Source organism: Alosa pseudoharengus, unplaced genomic scaffold (genome assembly GCF_046254945.1).
Source record: "Alosa pseudoharengus isolate Yale_2024_CS ecotype anadromous, Long Island Sound unplaced genomic scaffold, YU_APseudo_1.1 YU_APseudo_1.1_scf_4, whole genome shotgun sequence".
NCBI lineage: Eukaryota > Metazoa > Chordata > Actinopteri > Clupeiformes > Clupeidae > Alosa > Alosa pseudoharengus.
The window spans coordinates 18206108-18229260 of NW_027468774.1; the positions used below are offsets into that span (position 1 = coordinate 18206108).

General features: G+C 42.3%; 1 protein-coding gene across 1 annotated transcript; it reads right to left on the minus strand.

Moving 5' to 3' along the window:
• Nucleotides 1-578: 578 nt before the first annotated feature.
• On the minus strand, nucleotides 579-21790 carry mylk5 (myosin, light chain kinase 5). The gene is made up of 15 exons (XM_076265107.1): nucleotides 21230-21790; nucleotides 8648-8866; nucleotides 8440-8475; nucleotides 7018-7145; nucleotides 6640-6793; nucleotides 5891-6199; nucleotides 5487-5583; nucleotides 5109-5312; nucleotides 4310-4527; nucleotides 3931-4054; nucleotides 3411-3563; nucleotides 1968-2088; nucleotides 1506-1590; nucleotides 1263-1385; nucleotides 579-1108 (listed from the first exon to the last, which is right to left on the minus strand). The coding sequence occupies exons 1-15, from the start codon at nucleotides 21351-21353 to the stop codon at nucleotides 888-890; spliced, it is 2316 nt and encodes a 771-aa protein (XP_076121222.1). The 5' UTR covers nucleotides 21354-21790; the 3' UTR covers nucleotides 579-887.
• Nucleotides 21791-23153: the final 1363 nt, after the last annotated feature.

The following is a 23153-nucleotide window of genomic DNA, read 5'->3' on the forward strand; positions in this document are numbered from 1 at the left end:
AAAAGCATTTCCGGGGTTCATATATTTTGGTTCATCAAGATCAAGTTTGTCTGGTTTGGTCACCGGAGCCAGATGTTGGCAACGGAACAAGAAAAACCCGCTGGAAGATGTGAGATTGGTCGTTAAACTAAATCTATGTACTGATGTCCACTGTGTTAAAGTACATCAGTTGCCAAATAAAATACAGATCAGTGGGTTTTTGTGTCATTTTAGTTAAACTTCTTCCTCCTGATCTTATGACCATCTGTCTACGAATCAGCAAATGCTGTCCTACGTTAGTCCATTAAGTGGAATTTTTGGTTGAGATTTTTGCAAGGCTCTCTGTTGAGTATCACTAACTGTGTATTTTTTAAGCACCAAATCAGTCAAATTTATTTTATTTTTTTTGTGGAGCAATGTTTGAATTAAAAGGCAACAACACACCTACATTTAATCTACAATAAAATGCAGTAGGCTCATTCAAAATATTGGCCACATGAAAAAAATCTACGTTTAAACTATTTAACTGATTGGGCATTGTGAATAACACACCAGAAGTGAGATATAGGGCCTACAGTAACTGATAGCAACACAACAACTTCAGGAAATTATGTTTATTGTTAGCTGTATGACAGATTTTACCACTGACTATTTTCTTTTTCTCCCTCGTCAGTACAGCATTTTTATTCACATAATTGGAGTATCAGACTCAATTTCCACCACCACCAAGTATGGTTGTAATTAGTTGTCATTATGTAACCATACACATGCAGTAAGAGCAGAGAAATTAGATTTATTTAAAGCAAATCAAAACCTAAATTCTCTCACCATCATAGTCATGAACACAAGGCACCGCAAATGTGTGTGTGTGTGTCCGTTTCTGTTTGAGACACACTAGTATGTGAACATCAACATTTAGCTCTGTTCTTCACAGTGAGTGTCACAGAGCACACTGCCTCCCCCTGGTCATTGACGGCTCTGCAGGTGTAAACTCCGGAGTCCTTTGCCTCCACCTTCTCCAGTTTGAGGCTGCAGCTGCCGTCCTCCTCGTAGTCCACGGTCACACGGGAGGGCTGCTCCTCCAGATCCTCCTCCCCCTTCAGCCACTGCACCTCTGGGTCAGGGTAGCCTGTGCAGGAGGAGGCACAGAAAACAGGTAGGGAGAGGGGATTACAACCAACCAAGGGGTCAAACTCATTGATGAGCTGTACATTTCGGAATGTGTGTTTGTGGGTTTGTGCATGTGTGTGTGCATAGATAAGAGTGTGTGGGTTCATTGATACCTGTGATTTTGCATGTAAACAGGGCTGTTGATCCTGCTGCTACTGAGACATCTGAGGGCTTCTGGCTGAACTGTGGTGTAGACTGAAGTTTCCTCTCCAAAGCCTCCAGCACCTCAGGGGAGTCTACAGCACAGAGGGCATAAACCATTACAGTCTTTAAAGGTGCGTGTGTGTGTGTGTGTGTGTGTGTGGGGGGGGGGGGGGGGGGGGTAAACTCTTTGTGTCCAAATGTGCATTCCTTACCCTCCACTGGGCTGCTTACAGACATCGAGCCTTCTTTGGGTTTCAGTGTCATTCTCTTCAAAGCCAAGAGAGCTTTTCCAGTTTTCTGTACACACACACACACACACACACGAACACACCAACAGGGAGTCTCATCAGTCTCTTGAGGTCTTTTACTTTCCTCATGGCACTTTTGATCTGAGTGCTCCATCTGCCATGCAGTCTGTCTTCGCTTCTTATTAGTTTGACACTCAGATGTTCCCTGTCTACTACCTGCCTATTTTTGCCTGAATATTTTATAAGTCTTCAGAACTGTTCCTTTTACTGCTTAGACCAAGATATCTTCACATTTTCAGGATCATTCAACCATTTTCCCTTACCATATATTTAGCTTATTAGTTAAAAAATGTTAATTAATGTCAACAGGACTAAATAATAGTTCTCATGATAATTCTCCTCCACTACACACATATACTCAAGTACCTTCCATTTCTGTCTGGCCAGAAATTTCTTCATCTTATCCTTGGAGAGGCACTTTGCAGCTCCTCCACCAGCTGAGAGCATCCAGGGATGGACTAGAGCCTCCTCACAGGACATCCGGCGTCTGCACACACAGGAGCACAATTCGAATATCAATTCTGCTTCCTGTTTGCTACTTCTATTGAAATGCAAGTGAAATTCAAGAATTGAATTGGAATTTAAGAGCCAGTTTCAATTAAATTCTGGAATTTTGCACAAGCCTGACACGTACGGCTTGGACATTTATTGGTGTAGGACTGTACAGCATATGTAATCTGTATATGTGCGATGGGTGGGTGGAAGTCTTAAGTGTGTCAGGTTTATATATATATATATATATATATATATATATATATATATATATATATATATATATATATATATATATATATATGTCCTTGATTGCCTAGCCTTTCTGCCCCCACCCCACCCCCCACTGTCATCACCTCACATACATACAGCACACTGCTTGCTACAGTAAGCCTCCTCTACATACTTGCTGCACACTGCCCCCCCCCCATACACAGCACATTGTCAACACACTCCAACACACATCCTCTCCAACACACATCCTCTACATACTTACAGCACACTGCCCCCACCTACCCACACACACACTACACACACACACACACAGTCACTGCTCCACTCCCCTCCCGCCCACACACACATCTTCACTGTCATCACTCACATACATCATACAGTACTCTGCTTGCAATAGTAAGTCCCTTCACCATACTTGCAGTACACTGCCCCCTCCCTCTCCCCCCCCCCCCCAATACACAGCACATTGTCTCATGAGGAAGCTTCTCCAACACACATCCCCAACATACTTACAGCACACTACCACGCCCCAATACACAGCACATTGTCTCATGAGGAAGCTTCTCCAACACACATATTGCACACTGCTTCTCTAACACACACACCAAGACCCCTGGCAGTTGGGTTAGCCCCTTGAGCCGTGGATCTGCCCAAGGTTTCTTCCTTGGTAAGGGAGTTTTTCCGTGCCCCTGTTGCTCTTGGGTGCTCCTTGTTGGTGCCCCCCCAATCGCAATCCTCCCCCACCTTTCTTATGCAGCCCTTGCCACTTAATCTACTAAACCCCTCTTCTACTGCACTTTTTACCCCCCCCCCCCCCATAAATGCACAAATAGGCTGACACCAGACATAATTTCACTGCATTTCTTACTTCCAGTAACTATATGCATGTGACAATAAACTTCCTTGTATCCTTGTATCCTTGTATATATATATATATATATATATAGAGAGAGAGAGAGAGAGAGAGAGAGAGAATGGGCCACTATGTAAATATGGGTAATGTGTTTCTTCAGGTGGGGAAGCTTTGCAGTGGGACGAAGTGTGCGTGGGGTTGAGGACATGGTTGTGTGTGTCACCTCTGACCTCATGTTCTTGTTGAGCAGAGAGCTGATGAAATTTCTGGCCTCTGAGCTGATGTCCTCGAAACTCTCATCATCAAACTCCCACTGTGCAGCCGTGACCAGGGCTAGAGTTTCAGCATCACTGCTGCCCTGGAATGGGGACTCTCCACTCAGCCTACACACATATGCACGCCCGCACGCACACACACACACACACACACATATGCACACACACACATACACACACATACACACATATGCACACATATGCACGCGCGCACGCACACACATATGCACACACACACACACACACACACATATGCACGCGCGCACGCACACACGCACACACACACACACACACACACACACACACACACTCACACACACACACACATACACGAGCACACACACACACACACACGAACACACACACACACACACACACACACACACACACACACACACACACACACACATTTCTATTTCACACTCTGTGACTTTACAATCAGAAAGAGATTACTCAGTGAAGATTCAGTACTCACAGGATGTAGCAGATTACCCCGATGCTCCACATGTCTGTGCCAAAGTTCACAGGCTCATAGTTGATCACCTCTGGAGCCACAAATTCAGGAGTTCCATGCATCACTGTCAGGGGTGTGGAGGGATCTGAAAGAGAGAAGATAAATAATGCTTCTCCTAAAGCACCATCTGGATGTTTGGAGATGCTGCAACATTTGTAAGCTGGAAAATGCCCAGTTTCTCTTAAAGTGGAAAATCTCTATATATGACAAAGTATGGGCTCTACACAAATACTTAAATGGAGTACTATCCAACAAAGTGTGATAATGGTTAATCCTAGGTAAAAGACAGAGCTGTACACACATGACATACACACACGCACATACGTGTAAACATGCTCACCCAGCTTGCTTGCAAGTCCAAAGTCAATGACCTTAATTGAGGTACCGCTCTTGTCCACACAGACTATGTTCTCGGGTTTGAGGTCCAGGTGGATGATATTCTGCTCGTGCATGAACCGGACCCCATCGAGGACCTGGTGCATGTAGCGGGCGCTGGTGGACTCTGTGTGTTCGTAGCTGTCATCCACGATGCGCTCAAACAGCTCGCCGCCTGCTATGCTGTTCGGCAGAACAGGAGAAATTCATGTCACCCCGCACCACATAAAAAAAGAATTATAACAGCGTCACACAATATCGTACTCAAACAATAAAGTTAGTATTGTTGAACCCAGGTGACCGCAGAGTCCAGCTACTCAGATGAGACCAACTGAATTGTTGATTGTGTGCTGGAGAGTGCTATCACTTGACTCCTGTGAGAACTATGTTGCCTAAGGCTCATGTGTGTCCTGTAAAACGTGTTTTCCACTGATTGTGAATCAGGAACTACGACGATCTACGGAAGCAACCTGAGGACCACTGCTGAACCCAAAACAAAGTGATTCCTACAGTGAAACTACGTTATTGAAGGCATGGTGAGGGACGACCTGCAATGCCTTCCAGGACTTCTTGTTAAAAAAAACTCCCTGCTGTAGAAGATCAGGCCTATTTCATACCGTTGCACACACAGACATCCGACATCTGCTAACAGACACCCACCCACACACACACACACACACACACACACACACACACACACACAGACATACTCACAACACACACACACACAGACATACTCACAACACACACACAGACATACTCACAACTCCATCACCATGACAACCTCAGGCTTGTTGTCGTAGGCTCCCAGGCACTGCACCAGTTTTGGGTGATGGAGATGGTTCATGAGCTCAATCTCCCTCCTTGCTGCCTCTCTCTCCTTCTCACGCCGGCCCTTGTAGAACTTCCCAGCATACACATGCCCCGTTTCCTTGTGTTTGAGGCGGAACACCTGTCCAAACTTACCCCTAAAGGAGAGAGAGACAAACACTGTAGCTTCTCATCTGTTCATGGCTACTTTCTTTTAATTCATTTATTTCTTTTAACATGTTCCTTTCTTTCAGTGTTCGTTTCTGAAAAGGCAGAGACTAATTGATTACATTTCCCCAAGTTTTTTTTATCTGATGACTGATTATACTCACGATCCCAGTTTTTCTAGAACATTGTAGTGGTCGGTGACCTTGTGGAGTGTGTCAATTGTGACATCCACATACTGCGGTGGCATCTCCTGTTGGTCTTCTGGGAATCATGAAACACGCACACAAACACAATAAAGCTTTTTTTTTTTATCTGGAAAGCATGTCTCCTCAAATCCAAAGGCATTGCCTGATGTTTGTTGTGTGACACTTTTTGCACTAATAATTACTACTTCTGAGGGGAATTGGTCAAAGGTAAATATTTAAAAGTGCTTATGTTTGGTTTCTAACTACTGACTATAATTAAAATGCTATCTGCAGATATACTGTAACTAGAAAAGCAATGGATGGCAATTGGCCACACAACATTCTCTATAAAGCTAAGGCCTTCATCCAGCGGAATCTCTCACCTGCAGTCTCCATCTGAAAGACCTGTGACTCCTCGCTTGGCTCACTCACACCCACTGTGTTACAGACGCGTACCCGAAAGCAGTACTCCCCTTGGGGCTGAAGCTCAGAGTGGAGCCTGAAGGATGTGCTCTTGCACTGGGCCGTGAGTTCACGCCAGACCCCTGGTTTTCCTGGGTGTATTTCCTTAACCTCTACCACATAGCCTGTGACAGCGCTGCCGCCGTCGTAGCTGGGACCTGACCAGGAGATCACAGGACCCTGCGGGTTGAAGGACACCACAGGACAGGAGGCCGGAGGATGGGGTCTGTCTGGAGCACAAACCCACACACACAAACCCACACACACACACACACACACACACACACACACACACACACACACACACACACACACACACACACACGTTAGAGTGGGAAGCTTGCAAGGATATGTGTTTAAAGGATGATGTTGGCACATGAAGAGTAATTTAGTACTTTCAATCAAATACCAAGCAACAGTGAGTAAACACAAGGACTGAAACTAGCAGACTGGCAGTAACTTTCAGGATGCTTGAAGAAACTCACAGGGAGAGTTCAGAGGGCCTGTGACGATGCTTTGTGCTGTGTATTGCTCTTTGATCCAGCTAAAGAGAGGCTAGTGCATCATGCAAAAGAGACCTCTGAACATTACCAGGTGAGTGTATGTGTGTGTGTGTGTGTGTGTGTCTGTGTGTGTGTGTGTGTGTGTGTGAGAGAGAGGCAATGCATACCAGCGACAGACAGGGTGAGTGTTTGCTGAGCGGAGGTCTTGCGGTCGCGTAGCAGGATGCAGTAGAGGCCGGCGTCCTCTGGCTGAGCTGCGGAGATTATAAGAGTGCTGCGCTCGTCACTGCTCTCTATAAGGTACCCAGGCCTGTCTCTCACCTACACACAGACAGAGAGAGAGTTTCAGTATTTATTGTGTGTGTGTCTTGTATATTACTGTATATATACATGTGTTTGGTTATGTCTGAGGACATATAGAGAGAGAGACTGTGGGTGTGTGCGCATGTGCACCTGGGCAGTGACAGAGTTTGTGTGTCCATGTGTGTGAGTGACTGTGTGTGAGTGACTGTGTGTATGTGGTGTGTGTGTGTGTGTATATATACCTCCTCTTTGTTGTGAATCCAGCAAGATGCTACAGGTGCACAGCCACTGAATTCAGCTGCCAGACGTGCCTCAGTCCCAACCTGAACCTCCAATACAGCTGGGGGAGTCAAGAACAGCAATGGAGGGGCTGGACACACAGAGAGATATACACACACACACACACACACACACACACACACAGTAAGAGAGAGGGAGAGCAGAGCAAAAATGCTTTACTATGAAAAATGTAGTCATCCAGGCACAGTGAGCCATAATATTTACATCCATCCAATTTGAGTTACTGCTGCTGGCCATCTAAGTGATTGAGTGAAATGCAACTGAGCTGCCATTGGTGATGGAGCTGTCTATGCTATGACGTCTGGCTTAATTTGTTTCAGTCTACATTCGGCTGATCACAGGAGCAGTAAAGATCACCTGATATGAATGGCCCTGCTTGATGGTTTACCAATGTCATATGAGCAATGTATATTTATTCAAATCTGTGGGTTCAGGACTATTTGCCTGCATGTCATAAAGCGATTACAGATGAGAAAACTGAGCTTTTTACTGTGTGTTTAATGACTTCATTTTGTCACTCTCACACACTCCACCCCCCTCTCACACACGCACACACACTCCTTCATACAAAACTGAAAATGTTAATCCAGCTCACACAATGATAAAATTCATTCACTTTCAAAACTAAAACAAAAAAAACGAAACACTGTGATCTGTGAGTACTTACGCTGAATCTCATTTCTCTGTTTTATCCCTTCCCCTTCCCCTATCCCATCATCTTACCCCTAGCCCTTGTCCCTCGAAACCGAGTGGAAAGACATAGGGGTAAATATTCCCCTTGGAAATGAGATACCACAAGCCAACCATAAGGGAGAGCTGGGATGATTGAAACATTTGTACAGTGTTGGCAGGTTAACAATCCTGCAGAGAGCTCAGTGTTTTTTGAGTCTTGCTGTGACTGTCTATTATTATTATCTTTATTGACAGACTCGAGGTCCAAATATAAAAGACACACATAGTATACTGACACACATAAAATAAATTACACATAGCACACGTGTGCTCACTGGATAAATACATACAAATGTTGGTTCCAATATTTCCAAAAGCTGAAGGAATATCTTGTCTCACTTAGGTTAGGGTCCGTCAAAGACCTTAAAATGGCATTCCTAGACTCAGTAAGCCTGCACATAAATTTGAACATAAAATTCCTAAGCAATGCTTGGAAAGTGAGAACATTACAGTTCACAAACATCTTGCCCGCACTTTCCCATTATATGCCACCTTTACTGTATCTTGTTCATCTTTCCTTTAGTGTGGCTACACCATAGATGTGCTGTGTAAAGTGGAGTGCAGTCTGTATGTATCTAACATTGGGTATGTCCATGTAAATGCAGCCAAAGAACAAAAAAGAGAGACCGTACCTGTGCCTGAACTTGTCCTCCTCTTCAGAACAGCTTCTGCGGGAAGTTAAGGGGAAATGCAGGTGATATTACAAAAAACTGTGGGCGGAGTCTATTTGTGTGTGAGCATGTACAGTACGCTTGAGCTGTGTATGTTCTTAGGCAAAGCGAGCCCTGTGCAGTAGTTTATGCTTGATTTCAGTGCTGTTGATGTTGTGTATTTATTTACCTTTCCGCCGTGTTGGGGTTTCTGTTTGGGGACTCTGCACAGGTGACAGTAGTCCTTCAGCAACACTGCCCTCACCCAAGGGTGTCAGTGGTGACCTGGGGCTCGAGCCATTCAGACTCTCTGAGGTTGGGGAAAACACATGGGAAGATGCAGGCGGCTTGATCTTCGTCTGGCACACTCTCTCAAAGTCCTGATTATTTCCATTTGTGTTTTTGTCTACTGTTGAGAGAGAAAGAGAAATAGAGTGAGTGTGTGTGTGTGTGTGCGTGTGCGTGTGCGTGTGCGTGTGCGTGTGTGTGTGTGTGTGTGTGTGTGTGTGTGTGTGTGTGTGCGCGCGTGTGTATGTAAGCATGTGCGTGCGTCTACCAACAAAACTTTATCAGCAAAATAGATAAACACAGAAAGATAGCTGGGTTGAAACAGGTTCTGCTGCGTAGACTTGTGTACCATTCAAACACAGCAACACACCACAGAGCGGAGCACATGAGAGACAGGCTGTGACTAATGACCGGATGTGAGGCCGGTGGACACAGAACAGAGAGAGTAGTGGACATCTAGGGCAACTGTGTGGAGCCATATAACATAAGTCTGAGCTATGGGGTGGTTAACAATAAGGAAATGATAAGGAAATGGGAAGACCTGAAAGAACTGAAGTCATTACATTTGGTAGAAAGTAGGAAAGACTTCAAGTCAAACTGTTTCAGGTAAGGTGATACAAAATGCACCAGCTAGGGTATTCACCAAAACTAAAAGAACTGAAAGAACACATCCCTCCAAACTCCGAAATGTCCCTGCATTGGGTTCCAGGAAGTCACAGAATTGACTTTAAAGCACAACTGCTTTTTTTTTATTTTATTTTTTTTATAAATCACTAAATGGAATGGAACTTAATTACCTATCTGACATGCTTCAGCAGTAGGCTACACCTTCCAGCCTTCTAGACCTCTCAATGTCTCATAGGGGAAATACTTGTTGCTAAAACCCGCTGTTAGAACTAAGCAACTAAACACAGTCCCTCCTTTTCTTTCTTCAAAGCTCACCTCAAGACCTTTCTGTTTCAGGAACACTTTTCACCTTCCGCCACCGCTTGACTCATCGCAAATGCCTTTTTTTGACTGTCTGTCTGTTTTTGTGTTGTCTTGCTTTGTTTGTGTTGACTTTGTAAAGGCGACCTTGATTCTGAGAAAGGCACTATATAAATAAAACTTATTATTATTATTATTATTATTATTATTCCAGATGCCCCAACTTAGTCACTTACAAATCTAGACTTAAGACCAAACTCTTCTCAGATGCTTTCTGCTAACTGATCTAATCAGGGGCCTGTACTACGAAGCGGGGTTACTGGTTTATCTGGGTAACTTCGAGAGTAACTTGATCACGTGTGGCGTAACTTCCCGATTAACCTGTACTACGAAAGGTGGATAGGTTTTAACCGAGGTATGCTGCCATGGCAATTTACGCTGCATCTCAAACCTGCTCCGAGCAGGTTATGTTCTTGGTTAACCCGAGGTTTCCGTTAACCACACCCTTTATAAGTACCACCCCTCCACTAACAATTTCTCCCGAGACATGTCAGCGTACCTGGATGATCCATACGACCAGGATGCGATTTGTGTAAAAACCAGAGGGGGGGATGATTTTGAATAAGTTTGTAACCCCCCCCCCCCCCCAAAAGTTGAAAAAATAAATGTGTTTATTGTAGCCTACAGAAAATAAATAGCCTATCATACTGTCAGTTAATTGCCTACAGTGCAGTGAAGAGTTTGGAGAGTAAAGTTATAGGGCAACTTGAAGTTTTATGAAAATAATTTACGAACCAGAACATAAAGACCATGAAGCTTCTATTTCTTGCAGCTGTTAAAACACCCACTAGATAGTTTAAATACCCACCAACATTCGTTTTTGCAGTACAGATTATTTCTAAAAGTTATTTGTCTACTACTGGCTGATTTATCAAACGAGTGCTTTCTCGTTCGTCCTCCGCAAACTACAGGTGTTTCGGTAGAGAGCCATTGAATAAGCGATGCCAAGTAATTTCTGTAACACTTTTTGTGACATTCAGCAAATATCTCCTCATTTAATGTAAGTTCCTTCGGACAATAGGCCTACGTTCTACTCTATGTGCAGTTGTCCTCCATCTCAGTTGCATCAGTTTTCTAATTTTGAAGGTTCTAAAACATTATTATGCTTCACTGAATCATTCTCGTTTTCTTTAATTTGTCCAGCTAACTTTTCCATTGAACCTAGCCATTTATGATGGATTACACACTCGACATTCTGAAATGTCCTGCACGATCAAGGCCAATTTTTTTTTTTTTTTTAAGTATATTTTTTGGGCTTTTTATGCCTTTACTCAGATAGGATAGTGGAGACTGACAGGAAGTGAGTGGGAGAGAGAGTCAGGGTGGGATCCGGAAAGGACCACGGGGCGGGAATCGAACCCGGGTCGCCGGTGTACGGTGCAGGTGCCCCAGCCAGTCGCGCCACTGCTGGGGCCGATCAAGGCCAAATTAAGTTATCACGCAGCCACTGTGTCAGCAGCATCAGTGCTGACGGTGACGGTGCATTTCTGATGTCAGATTATTATGTAGGCTAGCCTACTAGACTGTTCTCACGTTGCAGCGCTTTACTTATATGAAGTAGCATTAATCAATATGAGGGGCAGAGGGGGATAAATGTTGTCCCCCCCGACGATAAAAATAATTTAGCAGAGGTAGGGATAGGAAAACCAGAGGGGGGGAAATCCTCACCATCCCCCCCCCACAAAACGCACCCTGCATACTAGTGGTGGGCGATACTGCAAAATTTGGTATCGATCCGATACCAAATACGTATTGCCGATACCGATACCAATACGATACTTTTTTCACTACTTTTTTCACTAAATACTTTTGTGTAGGGGAGAGCAGGATGTCATTATTTCTGAGGTGAATGAATGATCAATTATTTAGGCAATATGTTTTTATTAATGTATGGAAGTGCACAGAATTATTAGTTATTAGGCACTGTAGAATAAATGCAAACCAAATTTTACAGCCTTTTTAAAAAATAAATAAATAACGAATAACAAAAATCTCTCCCTTTTTTCTGGTTTTAATTTAGCCTAAATAAAGCAGGTCACATGAGCAAAAAATACTATGTTTATAGATAACACGTTTCAATGGGCTGCATATATTATTTGAACGTCTGATCTATACTAGGCCTACAACAAAATGTGTGTGATTGCTCAACAACATTCATGTTTATTTTCTAGTTTATCAATATATGCGGTAATGATGGACATGCTTGACTAGATGGAAGCAATCAGGAGTGCATGATAGCCTATATGCAAGCATATGGACGAGCCAGTTGTTATCTTAGACAACAGCTCAAAGGTTTTTGCCATAGACAATGGACATTATATTAGCACACCGTTAGGCTGTAGGCCTAAATAACAAGTGCACAAGTTGCACAAATGTAATCTAATGTTAGAGGGGGCGCGCAGGATAAGTGAATACAGCTCAGGTCTAAATGTAAGAATTAAAGTTCGTCAGGTTGCTCTCAGCTTCGCGATGTCTTATTCTTGAGCAATCACACTAACTGAAGACAGGATATGACATGCTAACATAATATTAGCCTACTCTTACAAGCTACCTGGGTATTCTCTGCCTCTCTGAAATGACTCTCCCAACGAACTCTGTCTCTGTGCCGGGGGTCTGGAAGTGGATGGATTTCCCTCCTCATTTCTTCGTTTTTGTAGCTCAGCATTTTCCTTGACATGTGTTTTTAAGTGTTTGTATAGGTTGTAGTGTTGCCACAGTATCGAATGCTCTTTTTACACGTATCACAAGTTGTAGTACTATAAAATAGCTCCACACAACACTTCTTTTCCTCTCGGCCATCCTGATCTCTCATTCAATGTGCTATCAGCCTCGCTGCTCCTCTGCGCGTTGTGTCAGTGAGTCACGTGACTACACAACAACGAATCACAGCAGAGCAGCAGGAGCGGGAGAAGGAGCAAAGTGGGCAAGATGTGAAAGCAGCGTTCGCTCAGGATTGTAGAGGTGGAAGACACAAGCAACTAGTGAACTTAGAGGAGAGATATTTAAATTAAAATATCGATTCAATTACAGTTGTATCGATCAAATACCAATACCAGTGTTGGCATCGATACTATCGATATTTAGATCAATCCGCCCACCCCTACTGCATACGACATTGGAGCGCAAATCGTGAGGGACTCTCTTCGCAGGGCGAGGGGTTTTAGAGACCGTCAGAAAATATATATAGCCTACCCGGACGATATTCTCTATGAAGATATAGATTGTCAGCCGAGGGAATTCGTTATCTTTGTCAGATGATCTAGGAAGACGTCTCAATGCCCGTACGTGGACATTCATGTGGTGATGCTGAACATCTGACCAAGAATACTGTATGTCCGAAATTAAATTGGACATAGGCCTACAGTATGCTGAACATCTGAGCAAGAATAAATCGGACATAGCCTACAGTAGGCCTAGGCCTAATAAATTAAAATCACCATTTTAACAAACGTAGTGAATTGAATGTCATATTACTGTACCCTGCACATAAAGGCTACACATTTCCTCACCAGAATCCGACCGAATGCCTCCCTCAACCCCCTCCATAATCGGCCTTCCACTATTATTTGCGATGGCCAACTCCTCTGCTGTAAAACACTCTGGTGCCTTACAGTAGTGTTCAAAGACACCTTTTTCTTGTTAGCTGTAAAACAGAGGCCAAGTGAAGGCTATAAGCATACTAGGCCTACATGTTTTCATAATTAAGAAATATTAATGCAAGCTATGACTATATAAACCACTATTCTGAATAATGTGTTTGTGTTTCATTTTCACCTGCCATGTGCGTTTGGCAATGGTGTTGCATCTGAAATGTTCACAGGATTAGGCATACACTTAAACATTCAATTATCCTTATTACTGTAATCTATATGCCCACTTCTAAATTGTGTTGCATCTGTAGGCATTTCTATGAACTCAAAATAGGCAATTTAATTATTTCAACTCATTAAATAAATTCTATAAGCTATTAATCCTCCGTATTTGAAGAACATGTGGAAATAAAACTTTACTTTTAGGCATTTAGGCTACCCGATCTGCAATACGTTGCCAACAGCCTTGCCTTGCTTTGTTCACTGCCGACGTATTTGATTTTTGTCGTAAAGTGGGTTTTAATTCCTCATAACTTGTCATAATAATTTTGCATTCCTCATCCGTAAAATAAGGTGAACGCGTCATCACTGAAAGTGGTGATTTGCGCTGCAACCCGCCCCTTTTATGTGAACGCGCACAAACTCCAATGAGGTTAAAGGAGAATTCCGGTGTTATTTTGACCTAAAGTGTTTTGAAACATGATACCGAGTGTGAACGTATGTCTCATAGCCCATCTCGGCTTGTCCCCTGCACTCCGAAATCTGGCGCTAGTTAGCCGATGCTACCAACAAGGCGGTCAATGGTGGTGCCTCGGCATCGGCATAGCCATGCAAATAAATCACTGTTTTACACCATTTACGAGGCTCAATGTATCTCCACACTTCATTGGTAGACTTCCAAGGGCCCTGACATTTAAAACGAGACATTGAGAACTTTGAAAAAGCACTGGTAGTTTACTTACAAGACGATTTATACAGACAGTATCTTCTCGAAGTTTAGCGTTTGCAGCCATCTTGAATTTAGTCACGATAAGTCGAGCGACGAGTAAGAATGAACAGGTATGATAAGGGATCAGATTCCAAAAATAATTCCGTGGAAATGCATGGATTCCAGTTGCTGCTACTGGAAGAAACTGTAATCCATGCATTTCCACAGAATTATTTTCGCCTGAGTTTTGTAGAATTTCATCCATGGGGGGGGGGTCTAAAAAAATTAGGTTTTGTGTACATTTAGTGACGGTACACTCATTGGCCTGTAGATGGCGGTGCACACATATACACATGCACACACACACAGGCACCCACATACTATCGGTATTAGAACAGCCGATACATAATTACAAATTCAGTAGGATTAAAAGAAAGCCAAAATAAATATTCATCATCATCATCATGGCTGCATTTCCAGTATTGGCGATAAGTAGTCGTTTGTCCACTAGATGGCGCATCGTTGCAGTGAGACGTAATTTTGTTGGAAGTTAAAAGTGTTTTGGAAAAACAATGGACGCTTCCTACAAGGACTGTTTACCGCAGAGAACGTCTAATAAGGATAGGACAATGTTCACATGAAATGTAATTCCCATTTCTTCTTGAAGCCGAAATAAATCTGAGGATGTTTATCGGACATGCTTGGTTTTTACTGCAGGTACGTTAATCTTATAATATCAATAAGGACCTAGGTAATGTTACTGTTAGCGTTGGTTGAGTGATGGAGGCCAATTTGATTGATTGCATCTGTAGAAAACTATAAATGCGGTTATACCAAGCAAATTGATAGCAGCACTGTAATTGTATCTTTCGACTGTCGTATCTTTCGACTGTCGATTTGTTGCACGTGCTACAAAAATCATTCTGTGCAATGGAAGATTTACCAACGTTACACCGGTCTGATACAGTTTTGCCTATACATGCGTGAGACTGAGACGCCTGTTTATTTTGTTTTAAGTGCGTGCAGGGTGTGAGAGGGGAATCGATGTGCTTTGATTCCAGCTTGGTAGTTGTAGTCTGTGAAATTAAAAAGCACGTGTGTGTGAAGTATCCAAACAATGACACCTTCATTTTAGGGGTGGACGATTTTGGGAAAAAATCTAATTGCGATTTTTCTCACCAATATTGCGATTGCGATGCGATATGCGATTATTTTTAAGCTCTTTATCTTCTGTCTTATTCAACAAAGACAAGCAATATATTATTCTATAGTATGACCAACACAAAATTAGATACGTTAAACATAAACTGTTCTTTCCTGGAGCCCAGGCCTATGTTATGATGGCATTAGGTCATTGAATAAGATTGATGAATGAAATATTTTTTATTTAACTATTTTAATCACATTAGTAGACCTGTCCTATATTTGTTGAACTCCCAGCCTTGTAAACATTTAATGATTCTGATACGTTTCTATTTTGTTTCTATTTCATGTAGATATGATCTTCTTTCGTTAGTTAAAAAATAGGTCTACATGTAGTGGCACTGACACGGCTTCTCCTTGTCCTGTGCTCTCCATACACGCGCGCGCACGCACACACACACACACACACCCGCTCCTCTCCTCTGTAGGCTACTTGCACGTGAATCGGAACAAACTACTGTAGATTGTTGTAGCGCAAATAAATGCGGCCGAATGACCGTTCGGCTAGGTGTTAACTAAAGGTTAGCATCATCAACACCGCAGCGCAATACGCATGCATGCAAATTAACTAGTTTGTTCATATCACAACAAAGCCAATCGCGGAGACAAAACTCTTTAAACAGGCAAAGTTATCAGCAGTTAGCAGCATGTATGTAGCCTAGAGCCTTAGCTGGTAAGCTAATGTTAGAACAGCTGGGTTTTTGGTGGTTAGCTGTGTCAACTACTTGAGAATAACATTATGCATCAATTCATTACCTGTGATGAAATGTTTGTGCCGCAAATGCAAATGCCCCCACTGTCACTGTACTCCAGTAAAAAAAGTCCCCAGTGCACAGATGACTAAACAGTCGTGGAGTTTTAATCATCAGCTGGACAAGTGAACGAAGTTACCAGCCAGAGTAGCAGCACAGGGTATTTATGAACTAGAACCAGGGGCATGGCAGGTTCGAGCAAAAGGTAATGAAGAGGTTTATTTTTAACCAAAGTAGCTCTAGTGATCAGACCTTTCTTGACACTGTTAGCTGGTCCTCTTGTTTACATTTTTTGCTTCTTCAGTGGTCGGTGTTAAGAGTCGGTGGCGCTCGTCAAGCTCAAGTATAAATGCGTTTTGTTGACGTCACATATTACAAATCGCAGCCTTTGCGGTTTGAAAATCGCGTTTCATCATATCGCGATATTATCGCAAATGCAATAAATCGTTCAGCCCTACTTCATTTCATTATGGCTGCTTTAGCAACAACACACCTTAAGCTACTGTGTAGTGGGGTCCCATTTAGAAGTGGCTACTTCATTCGCGCTTTCCTTGACTCATGGAGCTGCGTGAATTTTATTACAACTTTTCGCCATGATATGGCAGTTTAAGTCCGCTTGATACTGTAAGGCGTAAGCCATTGGTTTCCAAAGGAGATTTTATTTGTGTCGCCAGCATAGCCTATTGACAATTTAGCCAATGTTGTAAATATGCCTACCTTATAAGCCTACCTGTAGCTTAGGGAAGCTAACAGCTTTCTATTAGGATCTAGTTTGTTAGTTACAGTTTTGTCATAACTCCCTGATGCATTTTTGCATTTAGAATAGCCAGAGCGTGGATATCTCAATCGGAAAATTAAACAATATCGGGTGCCTTTGGACTAGGCTGGGTGAACCCAGCCTGATCTGCCCGCTATTTATTTTTTGATTTTTTTAAATATTGAGCTTGGTCTGGTGAAAGCCAGACTAGCCATGGACCTCAGTTACACAATGCAAGGGAACATGAATCAGCCTATATTTGCACAAACAATATCGGACAACAGCTCTTCAACTTTGGCCCGTTAAAATGTATATGAACAGTCTAGCGACGCATTTCTTCAAGGCCCATTTGGACATGTCAGTTATTTGCACCACTGGTTAGATGTGAAACAGCATTTCGTTTCAGACTACTGTTACTTAATTTGTGCATTAACAATAACGTTTCAGACTATTGTTACTTAATTTGTGCATTGACAATATTACATGAACTAAAGATGACTAAAATCATGTAGAAGAAGAAACATTCACAAAAAATCCATCCATCCAAAAATGACCTTTGTTTTTGATAGCTGTTGAAAACGGCATGGAACTGACAGAGATGTTTTTTTTTTATTTATAAATAAATACATAAATAAATAAATAAATAAAATGATGCTGATACCTTTTGCTTTTCCCAAATACAATGTAGCCTACAGGTGTAAGTGACCTTTCATCAATCCAGTTGCAATGGATGAACTGTGATGAACTGCCCTACTTGTGATTGTTTAGAGATTTTAAAGGTTTTATAACAATGCTACATCTTCTTTGGCTATTCTACAATCTATTCACCTTTTCAGCACCAGTAGGCTACTTTCTTTGCAGCCGCACACACACTCAGGCATGCCAAACAAACATACACAAACGTTTCAATAGTGGGGGATGGAGTAAAATATGGAGACAAATTGAAGTGTGATTTATTTTCGCGGAACGGATGTACAGGACTGAGCGGCGGTCATATTATGTACCGCTATGCGGTACATCTAGTTCTATTTCATGTACTTTACTTTTTAAACTATTCTTAAATTATTGCCCGTTTATGCTTTTATTTTTCTATTATTCTTTTCTTTTATTTACTGTATGTAAAGCACATTGAATTTACATTGTGTATGCACTACTATATAAATAAACATCATGCTTTGCCTTGCCTAAATAGGAGAAATACAGATAGAGGATCTGGTTGGAATAAGAGGAATGAGGAAATAATAGGAGGGAGTGGCGATGACAGTGATCGAAAGATAAAAGAAAATGCAAACACATAGATAACATAATAATAACAAAAAAACTGGGCAGTGCTGATGTTACAGTGTTGATTTTGCCTTACAGTCCCCACTTGTAATTTTAAAATGACATTTTTTTAAACATGTTGTGACATGGAGACGCAGACACTTTTCCACTGAAGAATTCCACAGAAGTGGCTTCAAATTACTTTTGTTTTTAGCCCCTGGAATACAAGGATGATATTACATTACATGCTCATAAATAGTTGCATCAGTTTCAGAAACCCTTCTATTCCTGTTTTGGTGTCACCATCAACTAGGTCATTCCTGCTGTTGCTTTGTTTGTGAACAACATGCTTTTTCTATTAAGCAGTGATCAGGGTTCCTACACATTTTCCATTTCAAAATTCCATACTTTTTCCATACTCAAACTTTCGGTAAATTTTTTATTTTTTGTATATTTTTAAAGTATATTTTTTGGGGCTTTTATGCCTTTAATGCGACAGGATAGTGGAGAGTGACAGGAAGTGAGTGGGAGAGAGAGTCGGAGTGGGATCCAGAAGGGACCACGGGGCGGGAATCGAGCCCGGGTCGCCGGCGTACGGTGCAGGTCCCCCAGCCAGTTGCGCCACGGCTGGGGGCCACGGTACATTTTTCTGACCATATTCTAGACATTGTCAATGGAGTGTTCTACTAGCATTGTGAAGAGCTGTATAATAATGTTTATTATTAACTTGGTAGCCCTTGGATACTTTTCGTTGGGGGAAGTGCTGTGTTGGAAGGTGCACTCACATTTTTAGTTCTCTGTAGATACAGCATAGCCTACATATGTTGGAGACTAGTGCACTGCTGGCAGAGGCCTCAGAAATCACCATAAACAATATTATTTGTTTGCAATAACAGTTTATCAGATAATGCAGTATCCATGTCTTGGTATCTTTCACAAAATCAAAGTCTACCAGTGTTTTAGACGAAAATAGCAGAGCTACGCAAACATACCAGTGCACAATGGTGTAGGGCACTTGCATAGAACAGGGGTTCTCAATTTGGTTTTGGTACCAGGGTCCCCTTGTAGGAGAATTTTTTTTTCTGAGGACCCCCATTCAATTGTATCTTGATGATGTGGACTGACAGTTAAGCTAAACAACAGGGAATGGTTCATTATGACCTGAGTGAAGTGATTAGTACTGTAGATGCAATAGTCCGGAAACACAAATATTTCTCCATACCCTTGTTTCTTTTTTCCATACTTATCCAGACTTGGAAATTACTAAAATCAAATTCCATACTTTTCCAGGTTTTCCACTGCGTAGGAACCCTGAGTGATGTGTCAACCGCATTTCCTTAAAATTCCTATTTATCAGCTAATGGTCTTGCCTCTAGGTTTGTTTGAACATTAACCGTTTCCCTGTGTGTGTGTGTGTGTGTGTGTGTGTGTGTGTGTGTGTGTGTGTGTGTGTATGTGTGTTTGTGTGTTTGTGTGTGTGTGTGTGTGTGTGTGTGTGTGGGGGGGGGTCATTGGACCATTTAATTGCACATAAGGTATTTGTTCTCTGAAATCATGACCTGATTGCCAGGTTATTGCTTGGAACGCTTTGATATGTGCCATTGGACACACCCAAAAAAGCCCCTTACACGCAGGGTCCTTTTTTTTCTTCATCGAAGGAAAACTCTAGTATTGTTCCAGAGTGTTTGAATAAGGTGAACTTTGACCCCGTAGGCCTGGTTGCTCTGACCTCTCCACATACAGACAAGGAAGGATTGTCACACCTCTCCTCTAGTGGACCTGCTATCATTCTAGTACAATGGGGATCTGTTACATAAGGCAAAACCAGACCGTGCGCTTCTCCCCCTGGACAGTACTGTGAATGGTCAGATTGTTCAGCGTCTTCCCTCTCTCCAATCACACTGGTCTGATCATAAGAAAAGTCACTCAGCTGTGCTCTTCTCTGTTGATATACATAGTTGCTTAATTATTCTGTATATACCTTGAGTCAGTGGCTTCACTCAGACAAATACAAAAGCAGAAGTCCATTCTGATTTGGTGATCAGTTCAGTGTCTCAGTCCTTTTTTTGATCATGACCAAAAGGGGAAAGCTTTTGTTTGTCTAGCAAGTTATTTGCCCAGTCAGGAACTGAAATACCGTTGTTGCCTTTTCACCACTAATGTCACTAAGAGATGTATGAACTTGTTGTTGACGGTTGATGTGACAGAGTTATTTTTTCTAAGACAGTAAACTGACATAAACCTGTCTTCAAGATTCAACACTGAATGGTGCATAAAAGTACCCTTCTGCAGAATTAGGCTGAACACAAATAAACTGCTACGGTGAACACAAATGTGTCTCAGCTTGCTCTGTTGCTTCTGCTTTTTTGGAACGAAGTGCAGTTTATGAGTCCAGAAGTGGCTTTAGAGGGATTATTGGGCTAGCATGGGCCGCGCCGGCACAGAGGAGAAGTGAAAGCGGAGGAGGCCTTATCGCCGATGACTGCAGATTAAGACGACCCGCCGAGCTCTGTCCTGACATGCTATGAACGGGCAACACTCCATATCCAATTGAAAAAATATAATGTCCGCAACACTGCTTTTGACTCCCAATTATTTAATGCAACGTTTCGACCGTGCTGGGTCTTCTTCAGTCCATTTGCCTGAAGAAGACCCAGCAGGGTCGAAACGAGTCAAAAGCAGTGTTTTTGCGGACATTATATTTTTTCAATTGAGTAGGCCTATAGTTTTCTTTTGTCCTGCACCTGCCAGAAGGTGGGATGTGCACACTATAACTGTTTGCTCAACACTCCATATCAACAGCAGTGACCCGCAGGAGAAACGTTTACAGTAACAAACCTAACCTCACTCACACACGCACAACCGCCCACGCACACTCACACACTCACACACATACACACACACACACAGAGAGAGAGAGAGAGAGAGAGGAGAAAGAAATGTACATATAAATCTCTCATTGCACTCTGTCTCATTTATACAAAATCTGACAGCTAGCCCTTACCTGAGTCCAGTGCTTTGTTTGCGCTCATCATCCGTCTGTTGGTGGTCACTATGGTCCGAGTGCCAGGGGACAGCTGCACATGCAGGGTGGACACATAGCGCTTCTTCCCCTCTCCACGATCCATCCTCACTCTAGAATCCACACAGCCGCTGAAGCTGTCAGTCCCGCATGAAGAAGTCAACAGTCATTTCCCCCCGACCACTTATCAGACTTCCTCTCTCTCTCCAGGCTCTACTCTCTCTCTCTTCTTACTTTCTTTTTCACATCTGCCTAATCTTATTGTCTCCCACTGTCACTCCTATCCTCCCACACACACCATATACCTTCAGGTCTCTCTCTGCCCTTCTTCCCTTCTTTCTGTTTCGGCTGGGACCACTCCTTCTGTTTATTTACACTAGCACTCTGCTGTGAGAGAGTGAAAGAGTGAGAAAAGCAACACAAAAAAAGCAGTCAGAGCAGGAGAAAAATGCTACAGTCAAGGACCAATCGTGCGTTGAGATTTGTTTTCCAGTCTTTTTTTCACCCCAGCTTCGTTATCAGTAGAGTAGAAACTGACCTTTGGATGTGCAGCATGTCAGCACTATCGTGGACCAATGTGCCACTGTCTCAATGTGCAGCAGAACACTGACCTGCTTGTTAGGAAGGTGGAGTATGCGGAGCATGAGAATGGGACAGACAAACACGACCTCCAAACAAGATCTACTAGCCAAAGTGACTTTCAGTTCATTTTCTTATCACTTGAGAATTACAGGAAATAGAAATGTAGCCTACCTCATACATATCAGGAGGGATTTTCTCCATTTCTGTTTATGTTGACTGAATTACAGTGATTAATACAACATGATGAATGGTGCTAAATGGTTCGTATATCATTCGTTCATTTGATATTCAATTGAGAATCCAAAATGAAAAAACGAAAAAAGGACTTGTTTTTTCATTATTTGTTTATGAATGTGATACAAACCAACAAATAGGCCTAATGCTTTGTTTTTCAGACTTTTGGGCCTCAGGCCCAAAACTGATTTTGATATTTATTTTTTCCGATTGCTCTGACCCGGAAATTATTTATTGACTTCCATTGCCAGCTGCTGCTTCTTTGCAGTGTTAAATCAGACTAGGCCTACCAGTCCGATTATAACTTTACCACACACCATTTAATCTAAAGATCTATATTTAAATGACCACTCGGACAGAGCAACGGAATCTCTTTTTTCCCCCTCAGTCGGCAGTCTAAACGAATAGGTTTTTCTACTCCTATGCTCGATTCAGTAGTAGCCAGAAATGTTCAAATGGGTGGGCACAGAAAGAAAAGGGTGGGAAAAGCCAATTTGATTGAACATAGCCTAAGAGAAGCCTAGATGAGATACACCATACAAACATTAATCGGCATGTTAAATTTATGACATAGTGGAATTTATTGAACGCATTTGATCACAGCTGACAAATTAGGCAGAAACATTTTAAACTGGAGCAAAACAATGCATGAATGTAGGCCTAGCTTCAGCGTGTCACATGAAACACAATTGAGACAATAGATTGACCATATTGTACAACTGCAAAGCCTTATCACAGGCATGTTACATTCATGACATGAAAAGTAGAACTTATTCAACAAAAATGGCAAATTACGCAGTCGGCTAAACATTTTAAACTTACTGAAAACCGCATGAACCCAGCAACGGTGCTTCGCATAACTTAAAAAGTTTCTCCAAAACCTTTGACAAGAAAGGAATAAGGGAGACAGGTCTGTAGTTCTTCACCTCAGTTGGATTAAGTGTAGGCCTACTTTTCTTTAGCAGAGGTGTAACCCTAGCCTGTTTAAAAGAATAAGGAACTATTATATTGTCTTGATTTGGTCATGAGTCCTGGATCATATAGCACTGAATGAGATAGCAAACAATAAAATAAAACTAATCATAGACTG